General features: G+C 40.7%; 1 protein-coding gene and 2 non-coding genes across 6 annotated transcripts; 1 reads left to right on the top strand and 2 right to left on the bottom strand.

Moving 5' to 3' along the window:
- Positions 1-913: 913 nt before the first annotated feature.
- trnap-ugg (transfer RNA proline (anticodon UGG)) lies at positions 914-985 on the bottom strand. The gene has a single exon. It is a non-coding gene; the product is annotated as a tRNA-Pro (tRNA).
- A 197-nt stretch (positions 986-1,182) lies between these two features.
- trnai-aau (transfer RNA isoleucine (anticodon AAU)) lies at positions 1,183-1,256 on the top strand. The gene has a single exon. It is a non-coding gene; the product is annotated as a tRNA-Ile (tRNA).
- Positions 1,257-1,559: 303 nt separating this feature from the next.
- On the bottom strand, positions 1,560-20,063 carry hdlbpa (high density lipoprotein binding protein a). 4 transcript variants are annotated; one of them, XM_053636158.1, is made up of 28 exons: positions 19,933-20,063; positions 18,136-18,207; positions 16,145-16,289; positions 15,880-16,046; positions 15,497-15,712; positions 14,817-15,023; positions 14,436-14,651; positions 13,638-13,844; positions 13,273-13,380; positions 13,042-13,146; positions 12,874-12,952; positions 11,035-11,174; positions 10,683-10,787; positions 10,471-10,584; positions 10,269-10,355; positions 9,982-10,113; positions 9,139-9,357; positions 8,751-8,972; positions 8,166-8,384; positions 7,609-7,747; positions 7,068-7,216; positions 6,880-6,984; positions 6,556-6,690; positions 5,045-5,188; positions 4,698-4,877; positions 4,320-4,436; positions 3,977-4,117; positions 1,560-3,612 (listed from the first exon to the last, which is right to left on the bottom strand). In XM_053636158.1, exons 3-28 carry the CDS (start codon positions 16,248-16,250, stop codon positions 3,520-3,522), a joined length of 3,852 nt encoding a protein of 1,283 aa, XP_053492133.1. In that variant the 5' UTR covers positions 16,251-16,289; positions 18,136-18,207; positions 19,933-20,063; the 3' UTR covers positions 1,560-3,519. The 4 variants fall into 4 exon arrangements, with proteins under 4 accessions (XP_053492133.1, XP_053492134.1, XP_053492135.1 ...); XM_053636159.1 differs by having other exon boundaries at positions 15,880-16,034; XM_053636160.1 differs by having other exon boundaries at positions 16,175-16,289.
- Positions 20,064-23,490: the final 3,427 nt, after the last annotated feature.

Below are 23,490 nucleotides of genomic sequence, written 5' to 3'. Positions count from 1 at the left end.
TGTGTACGGAGGCAAAACGTTTAGAGCTTTCTGTTTAGAGGGCCAATATTTTCGCAACTCCAATGCAAGTCTAAGGGAAATCTTCCGACTTGGAGCTTCCGTAGCCGGAATTCCGGCATTCCGACCGCTTATAAAAGTCATGACACACCTCTCCTCAATAAACCGATCGATTTGACACCTCACCCGCCGATCTCCGACAAACGGTGCGGGACTAGTTACGCGCCGAAAAAAAGTGGAATAATAATAATAATAATAATAATAATAATAATAATAATAATAATAATAATAATAATGCAAGAGAACAATAGTAGTGCTTTTCAAGCACCACTAATAATAAATTTTATTTTATATAGCACCTTTAAAGCAGCTTCTCAAGGCACCTTGCACAATAAGAAATATCAAGAATTTTAAAAATAAAAATACTAATAATTAATAAGTAAATAAATAAATAAGCAAACAAAAAAAAGAAATAATACACAGATAAAAACACAAAACCAAAAAGCAGACTTTCTGTGCATCTCTAATATGAGCAGAGAGTGCATTTCAGAGTCTAGGAGCATAGGACGAGAACCCATTGCATCCCATTGGGTTTTCTCTTTGGATGTGTTTTGTGTTTTTTAGCATGTGGAAGTGACAGTTACGTGTTACACGAGTTTTTAGCATCCCGTTACCGTGTGCATTAATTTGATTGTTGGGAGTGACAAGTCAGTCTGTGATTGGTTGCTGTGATTGGTCGATTCTGCTATGAGTTTTAATTGTTGTTTAATTGTTGTTGCCATTCTGTCAAGATGGACCAGAATCTCACAGGAATGTCAAAGAACTGACACAGAGTCGGTTTTAATTATGGAGCGCAATTCCTTTGTTGCAGTTTATTTGCAAAATGCAAAACTCTTTAATTGCGTTAAAAAGTTCAGGGCTCGTCCGGGATTTGAACCCGGGACCTCTCGCACCCAAAGCGAGAATCATACCCCTAGACCAACGAGCCATAGCCTTCACCTATTCGTGTTTCTTTATATATCTCAACTTACTATTCTTTACATGGTAGATAATATGGTTTGGATATGTTTAAGGATTTACAACTGTGGTTTTGAATAACTATATAGTACTGGCTATATGGTCTATAAAATTTATAATTTTCAATTTATTTATTTGATATATATTTGAACATAAAAAAAGGGAAGAGGCCGGTTAGCTCAGTTGGTTAGAGCGTGGTGCTAATAACGCCAAGGTCGCGGGTTCGATCCCCGTACGGGCCAACGAGAATTTTTTTTTTCTACTTCACGTTTTACTTCCTTGTTTATTATACCACCTATATCGCCACATAAGCATGACATAACCCTTTAACCCTCTTCTCAACCGTTTGGTTGAACAAATTTTGAGTCACATCTCCTCATTGATAAATGTGTTGAACTTACCCCAGCCTGATTGCGCAATCTCTAGCACTAAGTTGAGGTAGGTTATGTTTAAAACGTTCACCAAATGTTGCTATCTTTAAAAAGGTGTGCCTTTTCACTTTGCCGCCTTACAGGAAGTTAGCACCAATAAATTCACGCCAGACATCCACCTCTTGGTTTTATTTGACTTTTTCCTAAAAGTCTTTGGCATTTGGTAAATGTATTTATACTTCTACCAGGAAGTGACTTATGGCCTATACTAAAAAGAGCCATATGACATCTACACCAAAAAAAAATAAACGAAAAAAAAAAAAAAAAAAAAAAAAAAACACTGTGGGGTGTGTTTAAAAAGAAATAAATAAAATAAAAAGATGTTATTGCCCAAAAGAAATTAAAAAAAAAAAAAAGAACAGAAAAAAAACGGGAGAAAAAAAAATTGTTTTCCATTGCTTTTTTTTAGTGAGGATGTTAAAGGGATAAGGATAAGGATGTAAATAGTACAAGGTACAGTTCAGAATGACTAAACAATCATTGCACTTGAAACATGCTGATAGGCTTAACCCACATCAATGTACAAGGTGTGACACAATAAGCATGTTTTGGAGTAAAGTAAAAACAATACATTATTGGGTAAATAGGAGGGGTGGAGTTGATAGCTTTATTTATGGCATTGAAGCAGTCATGTCATGTTTCACATTGGTCCTCAGGACAGAGAGTACAGATACATTTATTTATAAGAGAGGATTTGTTGGGCCTTTCACTTAGGTGTGCTGTTTCAATCCAAATTGCATGGCTGAGGAAATTACATTTTAAAATCCAAACCACTCCTGACTTTTGCTAATGTATTAAAAGAGCTGTAAAAGCTGGATAATTTTAAAAGAAACAAAAAAGGCACACTTCAAATGTTCCATTTTTATTTGCTTTTTTGGATGATTTCATTTCCAGTGTTATCCATTTTTTTTGTACACATTTGCATAATTCATATAAGGCTATCAAGAGGACCATTGCTATGAATTCAGACCAAACCTGCATAGCAACTGGAAGACACCAAAAAAAAAGGGGGGGGGGGGGAGGAGGGGAAAAAAGGAGGGCTAAAACACTGACCCAGGAGCAAAGATGAGCAACACATGACAGTACTTGACAATTTATTGGCACAAAATGGTACTCTTCTTCCCCTTCCAACCATGACTAGATTCATTTTTTTCCATAACCATGATTTTTATGAATATCAAAAAGGTAGAGCATAGACATATAACTCATTTAGTGTGGACCTCACAGTCAGAGAACTACTATTTCACAGGAGACTACACATCCTTAGCACTTTGAAAGAAGCTGGCAGTTTGTTTGAGAATTCTGTAGTGAACAACATGGGTCGTCTATTGTTGGGAGTTTCTAAGGCTGTGCCGAACACTGATTTCCTGCCCCGATCCATGAAAGTTACAAAGGGAAGAGACATGACGAGGGGAAGACCAGTGAAATGTCTGCAACAAGATTACATACAGTTACCTTGGGGAGAGACATGTTCATTTAAAAAGGCGGGAGGGGGGGAAAAAAAAAAAAAAAAAAAAAAAAGGGAGAAAAAAAAGTTACCCATTTCCTTTGGGTGCGTGACTTCAGTCAGAAGCATCTTTAGAGGTATACAGTATGTTTTACCCCACCCCACTGCAAAGGCAACTAAAACGGAGCAGCTTAAATCAACCCTGAACACTCAAGTGTACAGACAATAGGTTTGAACTGAAATCACTGTTTAGACCTGAAGCACTGTCAAGAGTGTACCACCATCACACAATAGTCTGAAAGCAAACAAGTTAATCAGACAAAATCATTTTCAAACCATTGGGTAAAGCTACAGAGGCAGACCAGAATTAAAATACACTAAACCATGTAGAGAACAATGAAACTCCTGCATTTATCCTCATAAAACCATAGACAGTTTTGTGGACCTGGGAGAAAGATTAGAGGTCATCTTAAGAAAATAACGCACGCCCAAGTGCAGCACAATTTATTTTTGGTTGGGAAGCGCAGGAGGGATATCGGTCGGGTCAATGGTAGGTCAACATCCAAAGGGTAGAAATTGAAGGGCAGAAGGGGTCAAGGGGGAGACATCCGCCAACCACAGGTCACTTCAAAAACGCTTTGGTCCCCATGGAGAAGCTTTGGCAGCAGCCACAGGAGTACCGAAGCTGGGGAAGTCCTCAGAGCTACTCATATCAGGGGCCTGAACAAGCAAAGAAAACAAAAGAATCAAATTATAGCATGAAACATAAAGGGGGGGGGGGTTAGATAGATAAACAAACAAACCCTCATCTTACAATTTCAAGTCAGAATTTGAGAACATTTGTAATACCTCCAAAACTGCATTTTATAAACCTTGAATCTAGTTTAGATTTCAGCTCATTGGTCATGCAAGACATTCACACAATTATAATGCCCATTAGTTGTACATTCCATCAGGATTTACAGATTTCTTTGCAAAGTGTCTAGGTCTTTCAGCTGTAGCATAAGTTTTGTCAGATAGGTGCAACAAAATCAGGATTTCAGAGACAGGCAACTATAGGTGTGTAAAATGCTTTTATGTTCACCTTCTCACTGCTGGTAGCCCAGGGTGCCTCCCTCACCACAAATCCCTTGGAAGGCCCACGGGGTTCCTCAGGGTTGGCTGCTGCAGTGCCAGATGGCTTCATGTAGGCCATCTTGGCCTCATTTTCCACCACATCAGCCATCTGAAAAAAAAAAAAAAGGGGTGGTGTGGATTTGCAGCGGATGTTACAATACATCCAAATCAGACACATCTTTAATTCATGGTGAACGTTCAGTGCAAGTAGCTTTCTGTCTGATCTGGGTCACTTGTGTTCCATACACATTACAGCCACAACTCTGTGTGCACATGATTCATGAAAACGAATTACATTAAAGTTTGCTTACATATTCCTCTTCCAAGTTCAGGAGATGATCTATGGCTTCATCAACCATTTCTGGACGGCCAGTTACAGTAACCAAATTGGGATCTGCAGCTCCGCTCTGAGGAAACCGAAGATCAACCTGGGCAGAAATATTTAAAAGTGTCAAAATGTGCCCCAGCCCTATGGGTTAGCATGCGCAGTGTGATAAACTAAAGACCCTTCACGTAGCGAAGCAGTTTCAAACTAGGTGAGAAAATTAACCCGAAAACGCTTTAACGAACTGTGATTGAATTACTGCACTGCAAGATCTCGTGTTACAAATCAGTGACTTGGTCTTGCCTATATACACGTTTACACATAATATCTTGTGAATTTTAGCTTTAACAAAACTTGCGCTCACTTTAAATTCATCCATGATTTTGCGGATACCCTTGCCACGAGCACCAATAATGCGAGCATGAACTCTGCTGTCCAAGGTAATGTCCTCAGATATCATCTCCTCCAGTTCATCAACAATGCCTTGGATAGCATCACGTGCTGCTATAGCATTCTGCTCATAGCCGGTGATGCTGATCTGGTCCTAAACACAATGACAATGTTATAAACCAAGCACCATTGGAGAAGAAAGATTTTTTTTTTTTTTTTTTTTTTTTTTTTTTTTTTAAATAGAATTAAAAAAAAAAAAAAAAAAAAGTTCTTACAGATCAACAATTCTACCCTGCACATACACTGGCTAACAAACGTTACCTGGTTCTCGTCATTTTTCTCAGGGAACTGGATGTTGACATCATGGTCAGTACGGATCTGGGTGATTATGGCACCCTTGCGACCAATGATCTTGGGATGATATTTGGGATCCACAGTGATGGTCAACTTGAAGCTCCTGAGAGCCTGTTGAAGAAAACGCACTATTAAAAGAGGAGGCACAAGCAGCTACCACCAAGAGAAACACTACACTGTACTCTCCAAGAAGTCAGTTACATGAAATTTCTATTGTTATTAGAAAAGTCCTTCGAATTACACATAGTTACAAATAATTTGCACTAGATCACATTCAAGTTCAATGAGAAACCAAATGCACCAAAAGTTCTACCCCAAAAAGTTAGCAGAATAGCACCTATACTAGTTTTTTGTTTTTATAACTGAGGTTCAGTCTCTTTCAAATGTCTAGGAATGGTTTTACAAAAGTGAATTTTGCTGTCTTTGCAAACCAGCTCAAGTGCATGTCCCTTAAGAACTTTGTCCAAGAATCATTTTTCCTTGGCATAAGGCAACTAGACTTTGCACGATATAATTGTCACACCAGTACAGCATCCCTGGTTCAAACCGGTAATACCAGCATTAGCACTGATTGGACACAAGATGGTAGTGTGGTGCAATTTTCAGCCTATACAATAATGCAAGGCAGCTTTATTTCAATTTTATTTTTAACAAAATATGGAAATTAAACTTGGGGTGGGTTGAGTAGCAGGGACATAGGCTTTGTTTGTTTAACACCATGACATTTTCTATGGCCATTTTCATGGTGAGAAATGTCAATTCATTTTACCTAAAAACTCTAAAATTGCATTGGGTTTGACTTAATTTCTTCCAGAGTATTTACTGAATAGTAATAGAACATGTTTCAAGGATAATGGATTGTGGCAGAAGATACATGTTGGGGAGTTGTCTAATAATATTAAAAACTTGTGGCATCCTGGAGTGACCAATTCGATAGCAGCTGTAGACATGGGCTTTGTGAAAATGAACATGCCAAAGCAGCAGATATAACCCATGTACAGTAGGGATCCTTTTTTAGCAATCAAGCATTCAGTCATTTGAATAATGGTCTCTGTATTGTCTTCTAAATGCAGCTAGATATAGATAGCTTCACACGGTTCTGTTGAATATTTTACATGTTTGCACTGCCCCTCTGACCTCGCACAGTTGCTCCTGCCAGTTAAACTTGACATCTTCATCCAGTGCTCACGCTGTGCGGCCCAAGTAGGTTTGATCAGTCAGTAAATAACTTCCGGTGAATTCATTTAATTTAACTTCCGAGTCGCAAACCCTTCATTAGGCTACGATACGTTATTTAAGGCTGTTCTATTCGTTAGGATATTGATATAGGAACTGTTGTTGAGCGAGTTTCATTCATAATGTTTCCCTCCTTTAAACCGGCATCATCCCTTATAACCGGAATGACCGTGGCAAGCCTAGAGGCGACACTGACGGTTCAGGAGATATAAAGACACAAATTCTGGCTGTACCGCACTTACCCGATCCTCCTGTTCAGCCTGCAGCTCTTTGACGCGCTCAAGAAGCCCTTCTTTAGCACGGTCCAGGTGAGTGGCAAGGCCTGTAACGGAGATTATGTCGGACTGGAGCTCAGGAGCAGGCACTTGAATATTGACCTGGAAGTGGATAAAAACTTCATTAAAAATCCATCCAAAAAAGAATAATTACACCCGGAATACAAGATTTACTGAAATGTTTCCGATCTGCAGAACTTTAAATGCTTTAACCGTTGCATGCAACTGAAACTGCAAAGCCTAAAAGATTTACACACAAACAAACAAATAAATAAATAAATAAAATCTGACCTCAAATTCATCCATCATTTTGCGAATGCCACTTCCTTTCTGCCCAATGATGTAGCGATGAAGCTCAAAAGGCACTTCCACTTCAATGCTCACAGGTACCAGAGCCTGAAGCAAGGAAATGTATTAAGCTACTGCCAAAACTTTTATTTGCAAAATGATCGAAGAGGACAAAAGTTCAGGAGACACACCTTCAGGGCTTCCACTGCAGCCTCACATCTCTCTTTGCGACCAGAAAGCACAATCACGTCACATTTCTTCGGGACCATAGGGTCAGCAATCTCCTTCACCTCACCATTTGCTTCTCCATTCTCCTGCACGTGACCTTCAGCCTGAGAAGCTGATCAGAAACAGGCAAGTGTAAATTAGATAGAGAGATACTGATCATATTTTTATTTTATTTATTTATTTTTTTAAACCCACTCTGTCTAATCAGAAATCTTTACAAAACCATATTTCTCCTCAATTAGGTAGACATGTTAGTCAGCTCAATATCAAATCTGATCGTGAAGTCAACAGAGAATTTCTCGAATGGACGATTCACTTTTCTAATGCAACGCATGCACTTGTAAAGCGAGTGTATTACATGCATCAGAGTGCCTGGTCTGCAATAGCACAAGTCAAACATAAACCAAGTTGAACGGTTAAGTACAGGTCATTGCATCATTGCTGAACACGGACGTCGTGAGGTCACAATTTACAGAATACATCTGCTCAGCAGTTAGTGTTCACCTTGCGCGTCCTCCCTCTCTGGGAACTTGATCTGGACGTTGTGATCTCTGGTAATCTGTTGAATGCGAGCACCTTTAGGTCCCATGATGGAACGATGATATTTCTGGGGAATCACACACTCCATGGTAACCTGTGCATCCTGTGGAGAAAGTGTTGAGATTAATTAAAAGCTGCAACATGAACAACTCAAATTAGTGTCTGTACAGTGAGGTCTGGTGTGGCTCTCCATCCTTGCACTAGAGGGCTATAGGGAGTTTCTTACTTCTATTTGTATATACAGAAGCTGCCTGACTGGACGTAGGTCAATGTCGTTTGTAAAACACTAACGCTCGCCCCTACTCAGGGATGTCCTTTAAACGACTTCCCTGTTCGGATGCTTGTTTTTGGTTAAAGCACAGTACGAAAAATTCAGTAGCCTTGACGGCTGGATCTTTAACCCCCCACCCTTTAAGCAGGTGCAGCATGGTCCCACCCTTAACCTTATCTACCTGTACTGTAGCGTGTTCCCTAGGGAGAAGGTTCTACTATAATCCCTATGAAATAATGGTTAGATTTACCAAATCCTCGATGATCTCCTGCATGCGCTTTTTGGCAGCTTCCACACAATCTTTGGCTCCTTTGAGTGTGACCTTGTCACTCTGAGAGCCAGTGCGGGGAAAGCTAACCATCACACCTCCGTACTCGTCCGCGAGGTCTCTCAAAACCTGGCCACGACGTGCCACGAAGTAGCGGTGGTGTTTGGGATCCACGTTCATGGAATCCTCAACCACATTATCCTGGAATGGAAAAGAAACGGCAGTGTGTTCAATCAGTTTATTAGGCTACTATTGTGAAGAACTGAAATATATGCACTCACTATAGCAACCCTGCATTTGTAATAACGGCAGTAAGCTACGTGTCATCTAGTGACGCCAGCGATAAGCAACTCACAAGGTTTCCTGATCTAATTCAAGGAGTTGAAGGCACTCCAACTCCTATCAGTTGAAGGCTACAGCAACCATATACCAAAAAAAAAAAAAAAAGATGCTAGCTAGTCATTCTACAAATTTGATGGATTAAGAACCTTGATATAAAACGATAACGATTCCTGGAATCTTTATTTGAGAAGGTCAGTAGAAATTAGATGAAATGTAGAAGTTTACCAAGCTCTTGATGAGGGCTTCAAGCTCTTTCTGTGCTTCTGCAACAGCCTCCTCAGTGCCGATTACCGTGATCAGTTCCTGGTCTTTATCCTCGGGTGTGGGAAAAATGATCCTGGCACCGGTGCTGTCGCGCACCTTCCTAATGTTTCCGCCTCCTTTCCCAATAAGGAACTTGTGGTACTCAGGCTTGGCACGGAGCTCAGCAGTGTGGCTTTTAGTTTGCTACAAATTGAATATCAGTCGGTCAGTGGTGCTAGAAATAATAATTATAAGATTATTAAAACATTTATATAAAAAAAGACATTTTAAAAGAAAAAAAAAAAAAAAAAAAAAAAACCAACAACAAACAAACCACACACCACCCCCACACACATGCAAGGACCTGTACCTTCTCCTCAGCCAGGGACAGCAGCTGTTTTTTAGCCTTCTCCACCTCCTCAGCTGGACCTCTGATTGTCACAGCATCAATGCCAGAGCCCTCAGTGGGGAAATGGATGTGCACTCCACCACACTCCTCCATGATGGAACGCACAAGACGTCCTTTGGAGCCAATCAGGGAGTTGTGCAGCTTTGAAGGGATGGACACCTCTGCTTCTGTAATGTTTGCCTAAAACCAGAATTCATCAAAATAAATAAAAGTTTGTTTTTTTTATAAAAAGGTAAATGACATACACTACCGGTCAAAAGTTTAGACCCCCCCGCCGCACTGTAGAATAATCAAAACTCTGGAATAACACAAATGGAACTATGGGAATTATGTTGTGATAAAAAAAATCCAAACTCTCTTAGTATTTTAAGCATCTTCAAAGTAGACACCCTTTTTGCCTAGAGTTTCCAAAAATGTATTCTTGGCATTTTCTCAACCGATTTCTTGAGGAATCCCCCTGAGATGCTTTTTAGACAGTATTAAAGGAGTTCCCACCTATACTGGACACTTACTGTATGCTTTTTGGAATATTTTGCTCCAAGTCATCCATTTAAAAATATTTTTTGTAAACAAAATTAAATTTCTAACGAAAAATGAATGTCGGCACAACTACATTTGTCGACAACACAGATTTCAAACATTTAAAATCATAACACTTTCAGATCAAAAGGTTTTTAATATGACGAGAAACATTTCAGTCAAGTGTCTCCAAACTTTTGACAGGCTGTGTATAGCAGATGCTTATGTTAAATCTGTTTAATTTCTTCGGTTCTATTGAAAGCCAGATTCCCATGAAAGCTTTACCAGTTCCTTCTGAATAGCCAGAATCCTGTTTCTCGCTGCCTCACAGTTCGCCTTCTTCCCAGTGATGACTATCATCTCAGAGTTGCTGTTCTCCGCAGGCAGGTCAATTTTAGTGTTCGTCTCTTCACGAATCTGCGGGGAAGGGAAAACCACCTTATTACACATTCCACTGCACACTCATGAATGTTTATGCATAAAATAAACTGCAAATGAAATGGCTCAATAGGGAACCTTTGAGTTACATTTTACATGGTTAATATCCGCACACTCAAAAGACATGAACTCACTTTCTTAATATTTGCACCTCCTTTTCCAATAATGTTTTTGTGGAATTGCTTGAAGATGGGGACTGAGACTGAGTAGCTGTTCTCCACCTGAGGGGGGGGTATAAATAGGAGTTTGTCTTTGAATTTAAGCCATTCACACACTGATGTTTTTGCAGTCAACTCTCACTCAGCCACCAAACCGTTGAAAGCAGGCATTGCTTACCATTTCAGCCACCATCTTCTGCATAAATTTTGTGCATTTCTCCACTTCAGTCCGGGGCCCTCGCAGCTGTACAACATCACTCTTATGTGCAGGGTCAGGAAAATTAATGATGACCTGCAGAGAATGTGCCAAGATTTTAGACCATCACCACACACACGCACAACGACCTTCAAATGCAAGTGCAAAAAAATAAAAATAAAATAAAGACTTGCTTCAGGGAACTTGTCCCGAATCTCCTTGATCTTCTCCCCTTTCTGCCCAATTATGGCTCGGTGAAAACGCTGTTCGATGATCATGTCCTTTGTACGCTCGTTCTCCTGAAGAACACAAGAAGCTTTAAGGTACCGACGAGTTACCTGTTGCCAAGCAACTTCTCCTCACAGCCCAAAACCACTTCATAAAAGCCATCCTGGGACTATAGCATGGGCACTTCAACAGAATTTAAAACCAACACCTGCCTCTAAACTGGCCCATATGTCAACAAGTTTTAACAAAACAAGCAGACTCATTAGACTAACAAAAGAAATCTGAAGCATGACAAAACAAGGGAAGGTGTCATCTCACCATGCGTGACGCCAGCTCCAGCAGCTCCTTCTTGGCCTCTTTTACGCCCTGAGGATCTCCCTCAATACGGATCAGGTTGCTCTTCTCGTTGTCCGGTGGAATACGCACCGAGACTTTATACAGGTCCTTAATGCGGTTGACTAGGAGGTAATATGTCAAAATACTAACAAATAGCAAATTCAATAATTACTACTAGGTGTGTGCACAGGACCATTTTTCTTTAATCCCACTCCCACCCACTTCGAACAGAATTCTGCACAACCTCACGCAATCATTTTTGTTTGTACCCACCCGATTTCTTGAATTTAGATGGTTCTGCTTTGTAAAACAGAGAAATAAGTTATTTAACCCAGACTGACACTGACCAGGATAAAACTAGGGATGCTCTGATCAATCGGCTGATAATCATGTTCCGACTCGATCGGTAGTCTCTAAATTTGACCGATCTCACAAAGCAATCGCAATTTGAGGACATAAAACATGACTGCAGTGCTAAAATTTAACGCAGTCATGTCGTCACCAGTGTAGAATTATTATGAGGGCTCAAGAAACAGTGACTACGTTTACATGGACAGCAGTAATCTAATTATTGACCTTATTCTGAATAAGACAATATTCTGATTAAGGTGTTTACACGAGTCGCTTTTAGAATATTCCTTTCACGTTCCCGTTTTACATGTTCTAGAACATAGTCAGATTAACAGCACGCGTCATTACGTCACCGCGCCACACCGTCCGGCGTTCCCTCCAGAATTTCACGTATCGACATACAGTTCGTCTTTGTTCTGGTACCGTTTACAGTTTTGGGTGTTTTTATTTTTAAATTTTACGAACGCTTCAAGTGCAGTTAATCATTTGTCATGCCGTACGTGCAAACAGACGACTGCTTGAAGCCGTGGGCTTCGTCCCAAACCGCGTACTTATACAGATACATGTATTTCACCTACTATATAGTAGGCAAGTACGCGGTTTCAAACGCAGCCGTGCTCTCTCGTTTGCCGTCAAACGGTTGAGCGCTGCCGTGTGTGTACGTGTCCTGTCGCAAAATGCGGTGAAAACTCACATGACCTTAATAGTGTGATTAAGGTGTGTACATGTCTGTAATACACTTCCATAATGTGACTAAAACAGGAATACTCCACATGTCTTAATACCATTTGTGTTTACTTCGAGTATGACTTAATCCGATTAAAGGTAATTAAAAATCGCTGTTTACATGGTAATTTCTTCATCAGAGTATCGTCTTAATCGGGTTAATATCGGATTATTGTTGTCCATGTAAACGCACTGATTGAAAAATTCACCATTCACAGTGCATTTTTAAAAGGTGTAAAATGAATATTTGTTGTGTACTTATTTGATTCTCAATTAAGACAACAAATCTACAAAATAACTAAATAATATAAGCAAGGCAACATCTGTGGTAATCCTTAAAAAAAAGGATAACGGTGACGGTCAACAGAAAGCTTACATATCGCTTATATAAAGCCTGAACAATCGGGATCGGCTGATCACGACAAGAAATCTGTAACCGGTATCGGCTGCAAAAATCCTGATCAGAGCATCCCTAGATAAAACAGTTACTGAAGATGAATAAAAGAGTAAGAACTTATTTAAATCAATGGTACACACTGCAACCAGAGCAAGCAACATGCATGCTTAGATATTAATTAACATGGCCACAGTTTTCACATCTGCCTGCCGACTCCTGTCCGCGTGAGAGTAAACGCTATCTGCTCCTTCAACTTTTTTGTCGGATCAAACAGGATTCCAGTCCCTGTCAACTTCTAATTCCTAATTAGCATTTGTTTCAGAAATTGTTCTACATGTGACACTCACTGTTGGCACCGCCTTTCCCTATCAAATGCCTGTGGAACTTTGGGTCCACGCTGATCTCTGCGTAATCCATACGACTAACCTACAAAAACAAACAACAAAGCATCAATGCATTTCACCTGATCTTTGGCAACCTGCTATCTTTGGAAAAAAGGCAATGTCTGTTCCTACCAGGTCCATCACAATGGCTTCAATCTGACTCTGCACTATCTGGATGTCTTTGGTAGGTCCTTCAAGAACGATCTTATCCTCACCCTCAGTGAACTCAATGTGCACCTGTAAGGAACACACATCCCATACAAGTGCCTTAAAAAAAAAAGATGCACTGAATGCATCCACTATTAAAACACACATAAAAAAATAATAACAAAAAAATAAATAAAAGTAATTTGAGCATCCTACCTTGGGCATTTGCTGAGTGACCTTTGCTAGATTTTGTCCCTTCTTCCCGATAATGAAGCGATGAAGCCAAGAAGGAGCCGATACATGGGACACCGTATAACTGTTAGCCTGGATAATGAGAGTACAAAAAAATTTTTTTTAAAATAATAATAATTTCTTCGGAATATTTATGTACATCTTTGCATTTCTGGTTTGTGAAGTATACAGTTGCCTTAAATACTATACAGTTGACAATGAAAAAACATACGCTGCTAACTGAAGCAATACAGATGCAAGAAAATTCAACACAACATTTGGGAGACTAAAGTGCACTAGAGACAAAAGCCAAATTTTAAACAGTCACTCAAAAGTGAAACCCAGTTTACCTTGGCGTACACTTCAGTGAGTGCCTGGCCCAGCCGGTCTGGCTCCCCACGCAAGATGACAGTCTCTGAGCTGCTGTCAGGGGGTGGGATCTCGACCGAGACGCCAGTCCTGTCCAGAATCTCCTGCAGGGTGTTGCCCTTGGGCCCAATCACATACTTGTGCTGAGATTTCTTTACCTCCACTGCAATAGTTGTGACATTTCTTTTCTGAAAGGGTGGGGGAAGGATGGGGTAAATAAAAGAAATAGCAGTTCTCCACCAGACAGCATGGCTTAAGTGCATAGATCACCATTTGGCCTATTTTCCAACTAGAAGATTTGACCGACCATGCTACATATCCGAGAAGAAAACATATTTCTCTGGAGAAAAAAAAAAATTCACGGCATTAAAATGATTAAATTATTTCAATACTCTGGCCTCTTAAATCCAAAAAGCTTTGGAACAAGAGCGAGAAACTTGGCAGACGTTACGCTAACCTACTGCTAGTGAAGATTTTTGTGCTGGTAAAGAAGCAATTCCAGGCAGAGGCATTAATCAGGACATCTGTGAGCGTGTGCTTAAATCAAAATCAAATTAACAGTCCACATGATTTTTAGCTCGACTTGTATGTTTTGGCACATGGTACCTGGAGAACTTGCTGTGCCAAATCTATGCCACACTGCCCAGTGAAAAAATGCTAAAAATGTTAAGCATCTTTGGACGCACATGTAGCAGTAGGCTATTATAATTTTTTGCATCATGTTTCTATGCATTTCTTAAATTACCAGATATTAATCCTGTTTTCCAAACAACATTTACCTTCTCTTCGTAGACCTTTTTGATCATGGCCATTGCAACAGCAACCTGCTCTTTCTCCCCAGTGATTACGATCTCGGTTTTGTTAATGCTGGGTGGTGGGATGTTAATGCGGGCTCCAGTTTCCTGCATCATCTCTCCCACCAACTTGTTGTAGGCACCAGTAATAAAAGGGTGGTACACTTTATCGATGTTCAGTCTCTCCACTGCACGTTTGTCCTGCAAAGAGTGACTGATTAGTGTACAAATCAAAAATGGCAGCGTGTATTATTTATTAAAAAATAATAATAATAAAAAGTAGCCATCAGCAGGATTTACTACAAATAAAATGAACCAAGTACATTACTATTACCTAAGCATCAAGGTCAATGTGTGGTTCTCTACCTGTTCAGCAGAAATGAGAAGGATCTCGTGCTTGGCCTTCTCCAAGCCCTCCTTTGTGCCAGAGATCTTGATGAGATTGCTGGGGTCGTCTGGTCTCGGGATCTGGATCTTGGTGGCAGTCTTGAGCTCGAGCTCCTGCAGCTTCTCCCCGTTTTTGCCAATGACAAAACGATGATGTTCCTTGGGGATAGCCACATTAGCTGAAGCCTGCGACATAATAGCAAGTTAAGACACACAGATATGTCAAGTGATTTGACAGTTACACCCAAGATCTAGAAAGCTAATAGATTTATATAAAAACAGGAGAACTTGCAGGTGATGTGTTAGTGGTTAAATGTTTCCAGAGACTGCAGCTGGTGATTAAATGATGAGTGGAAAAATAACTCTGGCTAATAAATTTCATTTTACAGTTCTTGTAAAGGTCAGGAACAGGACAATTTACTGTAATCCCTACAATGGTAATAGACCTTCTAACAGACTACTCGACTGTTCTTTTCTTTCCTGATGGGTAAATAAAACTATCTTGGTGCCTTGAGGACAATTTTTACCCGTGTTTATGATACAGGTCCAACACACACTCACTACATACAAAGCCAAACCTGCTTTTTTTTTTTTCGTTTCGTTTTTAAATAAACACACACAAGCTGTTGACACAAACCATTTCTAGCCGTAATGCACACCTGAGTCTGCAGTCGGGACACAATCTCCTTACGGGCCTTCATAACAGCGTCCAGTTTCCCAGACACCATAATGGAAAGACCTTGGTCCTTAGCCATGGAGAGTTCCAGGTGTGCACCAGTCTTGTGCATGATGTCAACACAAACTTTAGCCTGGTCTCCCTCTCCAAACTGGTTCATGTCCTTGTACTTGCGCTCCTCCAGAGGCACATGGAACACCTGGGGAGAAATGGCTGCGAGCTAAATGAACTTGGATGACTTTTGAGCCTTTTAAAAATGCAACATTTAAAATAAGACAAGACAATTATAAATTATTCCATATAGACTATAAAGCACTGCATCCCTTTAAAGTAATGCCCTCTTAACAACATGAAACCCCTTCATACTTGGGTGATGATGGAAGACTTTAGTGGCCTTATTTTCGATGTCCAGGCATTTCCAGTCTCCACTGCTCCCTCGGGTGAAGCAGCCTTTTCAGGCAGAGGGGGAAAGGCATCCTTGTAGGTAGGGAGGTTGTCCTCATCTACTGCCTCACTGGATCCTGCCACAGCAGCTTCAAATTGAGAAGTCACACTCATGTCTGATACAAAACATTTTTTTGTTTGTTTTTGTTTGTTTGTTTGTTTGTTTGTTTGTGGGGTTTTTTATTACCTCCGTGATCCAACCGGTTCCGGCTCTTACCTCCACCCTGCTCTGGCAGGAGGCCGCTGCGGTGCTCATTAAAGCGTTCCTGTGTAAGTACGGCGACTGAGCTCATGGTCGAAATCCCACGTTTACACGGAGTCCGAGTGTGCCACTACAAGAGGAGAGTTCAGCTGATTAACAGAACTCGGGGAGAAAGTCGAGTAGAAAGTGTGACACGGAAAAGTACACACTAGGCTTACTGCGACAGTCGGGTGTTCCCGGTATTGGGCCGCACACCGATTACATCACTTGCCCACCGCAGCACCGCCCCCACCGTTGTTTTACCTTTATGTAGTAATAAAAATCTTTAAGCTCAGTTAGAAAACCGACGCTACAATTAAAAACCGAACGTGTCTGCTCAATTCAGCATGACCCGAATGAGTCAGAGTCGCAGCACGGATCAGCATGAGTCAGAGGTCATTTAGCATGAGCGAGAGAGAGGCGAGCTGACTGACAAGACGATGGCGGACGACTTGGTTTCAAATCTTTTTTGTAGCGTTTTTCATTACGAATAATAATGAATCCACGTAAGGCCCTATCATGTGAAGTGTTTCTAGGAATGTGAATTTATAACAATAAATATGTCCAGAGTAAATGTTTGTACATTTAAGCCCAACAACTAAAACATCCCATAAAGGATGAAGACAAATACCTTCTGACACAAAAGGACAAAGCTGGCCTTCTGTTAGCCAAGTGAAGGGCTAATTCTAAGCTTAGGGGCTAGCTGTATGAGCTCTGGAGCTAAGAGGATTTCCACCATAACCCGTACTGCTGCAGTCACATTTTAAAATTCCGTATGTCAGCAATCAGGGGAGTTATATAAAGCATGTGTGCATAATGGAAAACAGACAAGCCTTTTCTGTGTTTAAAAAAACAAAACAAAAAAAAAAAAAATAAAAACCTTTTTGGCACACCAACTTCTTAAAGCATCGGTTTGCATATTCTCAAACAAAGTATCTCTAATAAGGTGTGCAAGAGTGACATTATGGCTTGTGGAAATGTCACCTCTAACCTACACACCTACTTGGGAGTTAAAGAATGATGTAAACCTAAAAGAAAAAAACGAGGCGTTAAACAAAACACGTTTAACGTCACGTCACATGACGTGCCCTAAAGCTCGTCACACGAAGAACAATTATGACGCACAGTGTTTGCCATGCAAACATTTTGGAAGGAAAAAAAAAAAAAAAAAGTTTGCTTTGACACACGGTGCCTACTCTTTAGATGAAGTTTAGATTCGTCACACAGAAACAAGACTGTTTTCACGTGCTCCTTGAAAGGGCCTCTTCCGTTGCAGGCCTCCTGAAATATCAACCCCACAGGCGGAGCACTGTGAACACACGCTTAACCCTTTAAGTGAACTCAAGCTCCAAACACACTCGTCGCTCCAGCAAGGCCAGGTTAGGGCCAGGTTCAACACAGAGGGCCAGGTTAGTCTTCTTCGGATTGTATATCAAATCAACGGCATTATCACTGCAGATATTCCTATATTTCTCCAAAGCCTACTCACAATTTTTTAAACAAGCCATCCTCATCATATAAACATACTCGTACTATTTTCCAAACCCTCTCGAAACTACCAGTCATAACGATACTACATTAAAACTTCTGGTCCCGAAATGACCTACTAGACAACATTCCATACCATGACGGCTCTCTGCAATAAACCGTAATTAAGTCTATTCAAATGACCTTCAACGGAAGTTGTGGAACTACTCTTGGGAAAATAAAAACCTGAGGCTGCCTCATTCAATGTTCAGTACATTACTGTGAGGACTGGACAAGGAAGTTCACATTCCCAAATCTGATTTGTGGGGGGGTTTTTTTTGTTTTTTTTTTTGGTTGAAGCCTCACAAGTAGCCCACAGCTCACCATGTGGTGATAAACAGAGGAAAAACAAAAGCAGATTACTCTTCAAAATTAAAATGCTGATGGCTACAAGACCGCAGCGATCTTACCAGCTAAATGGTCAGTTGCCAGATAATCCGTCCTGTAAAGCTGTCTGTTCGTGTCAGCCTGCCAGCTTTAGCCTGGAACGTAAAAGCAAATCAGTCATAGTCACACACACACACACACACACACACACACACAATAAGTTGTCTATAAAACATGATTTGGTGAAATAGTTTCTCCCTCCTTGAAACCAGAGCTACAGACAACACAGCCTTGAAACCAGAGCTAGAGAGCTCATCTAATTTAATAAATAAATAAATAAATAAATAAAATATTGGACAGCGAGCCCTTGAAAAGCGTTGAAAACTCTCTCTCTCTCTCTCTGTTTTAATAAATCACCCAGATAAGAATCATATTCATTTTCGAGTAGACACAATGAGCTATTCCCAGGAACAGACAAAGCACTGGTAAGACAATGTGACAAAATAAAAACACTTACATTTAATTGCCACTTTGGTATAAGATCATTAAATCCGTGTGACTTTAAGAGGATGTGATCATACTAAAGCAACAGCAATTATACTGTTCTCAAATTTCATAAACACAAAACAGTGTACTGTAGTGTATTGTACAGTAAAGCATAGCTGAATAATAATCAAATCTCGACCAGACTGCGACTTCTTTAAGAATTATAAGTATTTCAAACTAGTAATAACTTGGAGTAGAATGCTTAAGTAGAAAAAGGGAGTATAACTAACACCAAATACACAGTAATAAAATGTAATGGTAGTGAGGAATTAATTAGTAATAGGATGAGCTGGCCTAAAATCGCCTCATGTCGCAATTGGCTAGCCGACATAATGCGTGGCAGTTCAGAGCTGAACAAGTAGACTGGATAAAAAGGCACAAAACGTCTTTAAACCACAAAAGTAGATCAAACTAACTAGGAAACTACATGACTTCTTTGATAAGCCACAAGAAGCACCGGAAACAGAAACGCAAACTTTTCACCACTGATTGATTTTGTCCAAGTGCTACGTCAACTGTTAATAAGCTAGCGGCTAGCTTCTCCACCGCGGCTAGTCATGACGCTTTTCTCGCCCCTTGAAGATGTTTTGTTTTGGGTTTTTTTTTTTCCTCTCCAATTTAAAAGGTTGACCTTATTATACTTCCCACCGAACACTACGTTTATTTAGGAATGTGTCGTTTTCGGTAGCATTTACAACTTTAAAAGAACGTTGAAAAAAAAATTCTTTTTGCTAGCTAGCTTAACTGACTACTCCGTAACTTAGTTCTGCGCATGCGCCGTCGTGACACGTAGCTCTTCAACAGCAGCTAGCGTAGACGGCTAGCGACCTCAGATTACGGATTAGGAAACTTTAATCGCAAAACTAACTGACATCCACTGCGCAAGGTGTGTACGGTGACGATGTAGAACACGTGTAGATATTTTAAAAAATAAAATAAACATGGCACCGATGAAAGAGCTGCTGAATAAGGGTCAGGTTTCAGCACGGGTTACTGTCCACGCAGAAGTCCACGTAGGCATTAGCTCGAGCTGAGAGAAGTCAGTCAGAGAGTGGTGGAACAGGATCAAGCCCAAAATCACTCTCTAATACACACACAGTGCACTTCAGAGGGTGAAGAAACCCTATAGGAACTCCCAAGGCAAGTACATATGTGTGTAGTAAGAAACAATTTGGGATTCCGCCATGGACTCGAGCCAGAAGACATTTCCAAGGCTGAATATAATAAGGATTTGTCTTAACCCTATAAAGATCCTACCAGTAAACAGATCGGATATAGATCCAAACCATAACACAGGCAAACACAACGGATTGGTATTCGATTAAAGCACTTACTCGTGTTTGTGTGTTCCCGTCTCTGCCCTGTGTGGTGCAGAAGTGTGGTTGTGATAGTCCACTGGCGAAGAGAGGAACAGCAGCTAGTCCGCTTATAACAACCCCCGCTGACGTCACAGTACTTCTCACGCGTCACGCGTCTTATTATTAAAGTTGCAACGCATCCGTGGAGCTCCACTCCACCACCACCACGCTGCAATCCTGTCCGTGGTTATTTGGTATGAGCTTGCTGAGGAAATACTTGTACGCAATGCTGCGAAAATCTAGCTAAGGCTAGAAGCAAGAGGTAAGGAATAAACACAGCGGTGTGTGCCGTTGTAGGAAAATAATCAACGGGATGGGTGTTTATTTTCCGATAACGTGACGTCCCGAGGGATTTCATTACTTTTATACCACAGCTGTATTTTTTTAATTCTTGAAAAAGCATGCCATCTTTTTTTTTAAATCCATTTTTTAATAATAGTAATTGGAACGTCCAGGAAACAAGTTCCTGTTATCCAGGGCCGGTTGTAGACATTTGGAGGCCCTAGGAAAAATTTATGTTGGAGGCCCCTGGACACAACCGCATGGTGGCTAAAGAAAATCGAATTAGTGGTTAGCACGTTCGCCTTACACCACCAGGGTCGGGGGTTCGATTCCCGTCGTTGCCCTGTGTGTGCGGAGTTTGCATGTTCTCCCCGTGCTGCGGGGGTTTCCTCCGGGTACGCCGGTTTCCTCCCCCAGTCCAAAGACATGCATGGTAGGTCGATTGGCATGTCCAAAGTGTACGTAGTGTATGAATGGGTGTGTGATTGTACCCTGCGATGGATTGGCACCCTGTCTAGGATGTATCCTGCCTTGTGCCCCATGGCTCCCGGCATAGGCTCCAGGTTCCCTGCAACCGAGCAAGGATAAGCAGTATAGAAAATGGATGGATGGATGGATGAATGGATGGCCCCCCACAACCCTCCTCCCCTCCACTTTTCAGAATTAATAAAAAGCACTTGAAACAAATATGATTCCTAACCTTTTTATTTATACATCTGTTATTAATATTTGTATATTTGTACTTATATGTCCATATTAATTAAACTTTAACAAAGGTAAATACTTAAAAAAAAAAAAGAATTAAAGAATGCCAGGACATCTGGACCATCTCTTATTCCTTTGGTAAGGATGCTATCATGGCCATGGCCACCTACAGAGGCACTCTTCTAGACCGGATTTCCCCCTCCTACTGAACCAATATAAACTAGATACAGTCATATTATGTGTTGTAATGCTATACCTTAAAAATCACTATATACACAAATAAACTGCTAGTGGAAGTGAAAGAGACAAAGTACTAAGCAGAAAGAATAGTTAATTTCTTCATAAAATTGCATGCTTATTTTTCAATAAATATGACGACAGTATTTCTGATTTGAAAACTAAAATGAAGCATTATGTTAACGCATTCATTTAGACATCAGCGGAATTTAGAAGATATAGTCTACAGAGAGTTGAGGTACTTTTTTTAAAACATTAAAAAAAAAAGCTTTAGTGTGTTTGCTTTGAATGCAAACTTCTTTCCTTTTACTTTAGTAGTTATGTTGCTAGTCAGCTCCCGATGCAATGTCATTGCACGTGCGAATTCAAAGTGTCTGACCATCTTGAAGCATCGACGGCGCTCTTTTGAATTCAGAAGAGCTTACGCTCTTCTGAATTCAGAGTAAACCGCCAAATGATTTGTAATGTAATGGCAAATGTACCCTTCATTGTAATTGCTATTTGCCATGGGGACAGGGGGCAGCTGGAATGCCAAGTAGCACCGGAATGGAGTGATGCTTCAACAAAGAGTGGATGAGGGAGTTATGGGCATATTCAACCTCTGATTTCTGGAATGCAGTAGGGAGACCTGGGACAGGGATACGATGACATGGCATAGAAAACTGATCAATCACACCAGTAGGGTGATATTACCTTCAGATTCTCAGAGTTCAGTGATGAGATACACGAAGATATGCAACCAGGGTCTCTGGCATAGCAATAGAGGTTCCAGTTTTCTTGCAAAAAGTCCCGAAATGACTCATCGACAGAACAAGGCTCAGTTTATTTTTAGAATACACTACAATCACTCCAAAATAGATGTTGACAACTCACATACCTGCATCACGAGCTACACTTTCTGTGTGTGACTGTTTATCCTTTCGCTCAGCAGCACCTGAAGGATGTGATCGTTTCTGCGCCATCATAAGTCACTGACTTAAAGTCAGTCGGCTGCAGAAAAGTTGCATTTTTGCATTTTACTCATCGTACCCTATCTCTTCATACATTCAGAAGGTGCGACCCACTTTGAAATGGTAATATTAATTGGTTTCACTATAGGTGAGTGGCAATTCATCTATATTCAGTGGACAAAGAGCCTAGTCTTTTGCTGCCCGTCTTGATTGGTGGACTAGCGTATGGGGGATGTTACAGTTATAGAGGCCCCACCTCCAAGCCCGAGGCCCTAGGCAATTGCCTACTCTGCCTGTAGGTAGTGCTGGCCCTGCTGTTGTCACAAAAAAAGGTCATCCTGGGGCCATCTCTTCCCTAGATAAGCGACGCGCCCGGCCGTCCACATGATGTAAACGAAAACATGATTCATCAAACCGGGCCACCTTCTTCCATTGCTCCATGGTCCAGTTCTGATGCTCACGTGCCCATTGTAGGTGCTTTCGGTGTTAGACAGGGGTCAGTATGGGCACTCTGAGAGGCCTGCAGCTACTCAGCTTCATACTGTACACAGCAATCTGCGATGCACTGTGTTCTGACACCTTTATAATATAGCCAGCATTAACTTTTGCAATAATTTGTACTACAGTAGCGCTTCTGTGGGATCGGACCAAATGGACTAGCTTTCACTCCACACGTGCATCAATAAGACCTGGGCACCCATGACCCTTTCGCTGGTTAGCAGGTTGTCCTTCCTTGGAGCACTTTTGGTAGGTATTAACCACTGCATACCGGAACACCCCACAAGACCTGCCGTTTTGGAGAGGCTCTCATTTTTTTTCTCATTTTTATGAGGGGTGCCACTGATTCTAGAGGGCAATGTAAAAGTTATACGGTATTCTGAGATGTTTGTGATGTGATTATTTTGTTGAGTATACAAAATATTTAGATTTCTGCTTCTACACAGTATTGCTGTCTGTTGAGATAGTGCTCAGCTTAACTTTTTACACGTTGTTGTGTTAAATGCACAATGAAATGTCAGTATTTTAACATAAAGGAAGATTGACTTGTTCATGGAAGTACCTCAACAGGTTTTACTACACAAGACAAACCTAAATTTCCACAAAAAAAAAAAAACAAGCATGAAAAGCTATAAAGCAGACTCTGCTAGTAGGTTATCCTATTGCCAAGCTATTATTGGCAATCTATAGGGGATAATTGGCAATTATCCCTTATTGTAAAGTCACATAAACTGGGCCAGTTTTATAATCAAATGAAGTATACACATAAGCCACAACATTTAAAAATTAACATATAGGTATATTAAAATATGTAATAAAAAATTAAATGCTTAAGACCTAGAGGTGTTTAGGTGCACAGGGT

Source organism: Ictalurus furcatus, chromosome 11 (assembly GCF_023375685.1).
Source record: "Ictalurus furcatus strain D&B chromosome 11, Billie_1.0, whole genome shotgun sequence".
NCBI classification, from domain to species: domain Eukaryota; kingdom Metazoa; phylum Chordata; class Actinopteri; order Siluriformes; family Ictaluridae; genus Ictalurus; species Ictalurus furcatus.
This window is presented reverse-complemented; position numbering and strand designations above follow the sequence as displayed.

Coding starts and splice junctions, on each gene's coding strand:
- hdlbpa (XM_053636158.1), bottom strand. CDS start 16,250: ATGAGCTCAGTCGCCGTACTTACACAGGAACGCTTTAATGAGCACCGC. Junction 13,147..13,272: donor TCACTCAGCAAATGCCCAAG/GTAGGATGCTCA, acceptor TGTTCCTTACAG/GTGCACATTGAGTTCACTGA. Junction 11,175..12,873: donor AGGGAAAGGCGGTGCCAACA/GTGAGTGTCACA, acceptor ATTACCTCCTAG/TCAACCGCATTAAGGACCTG.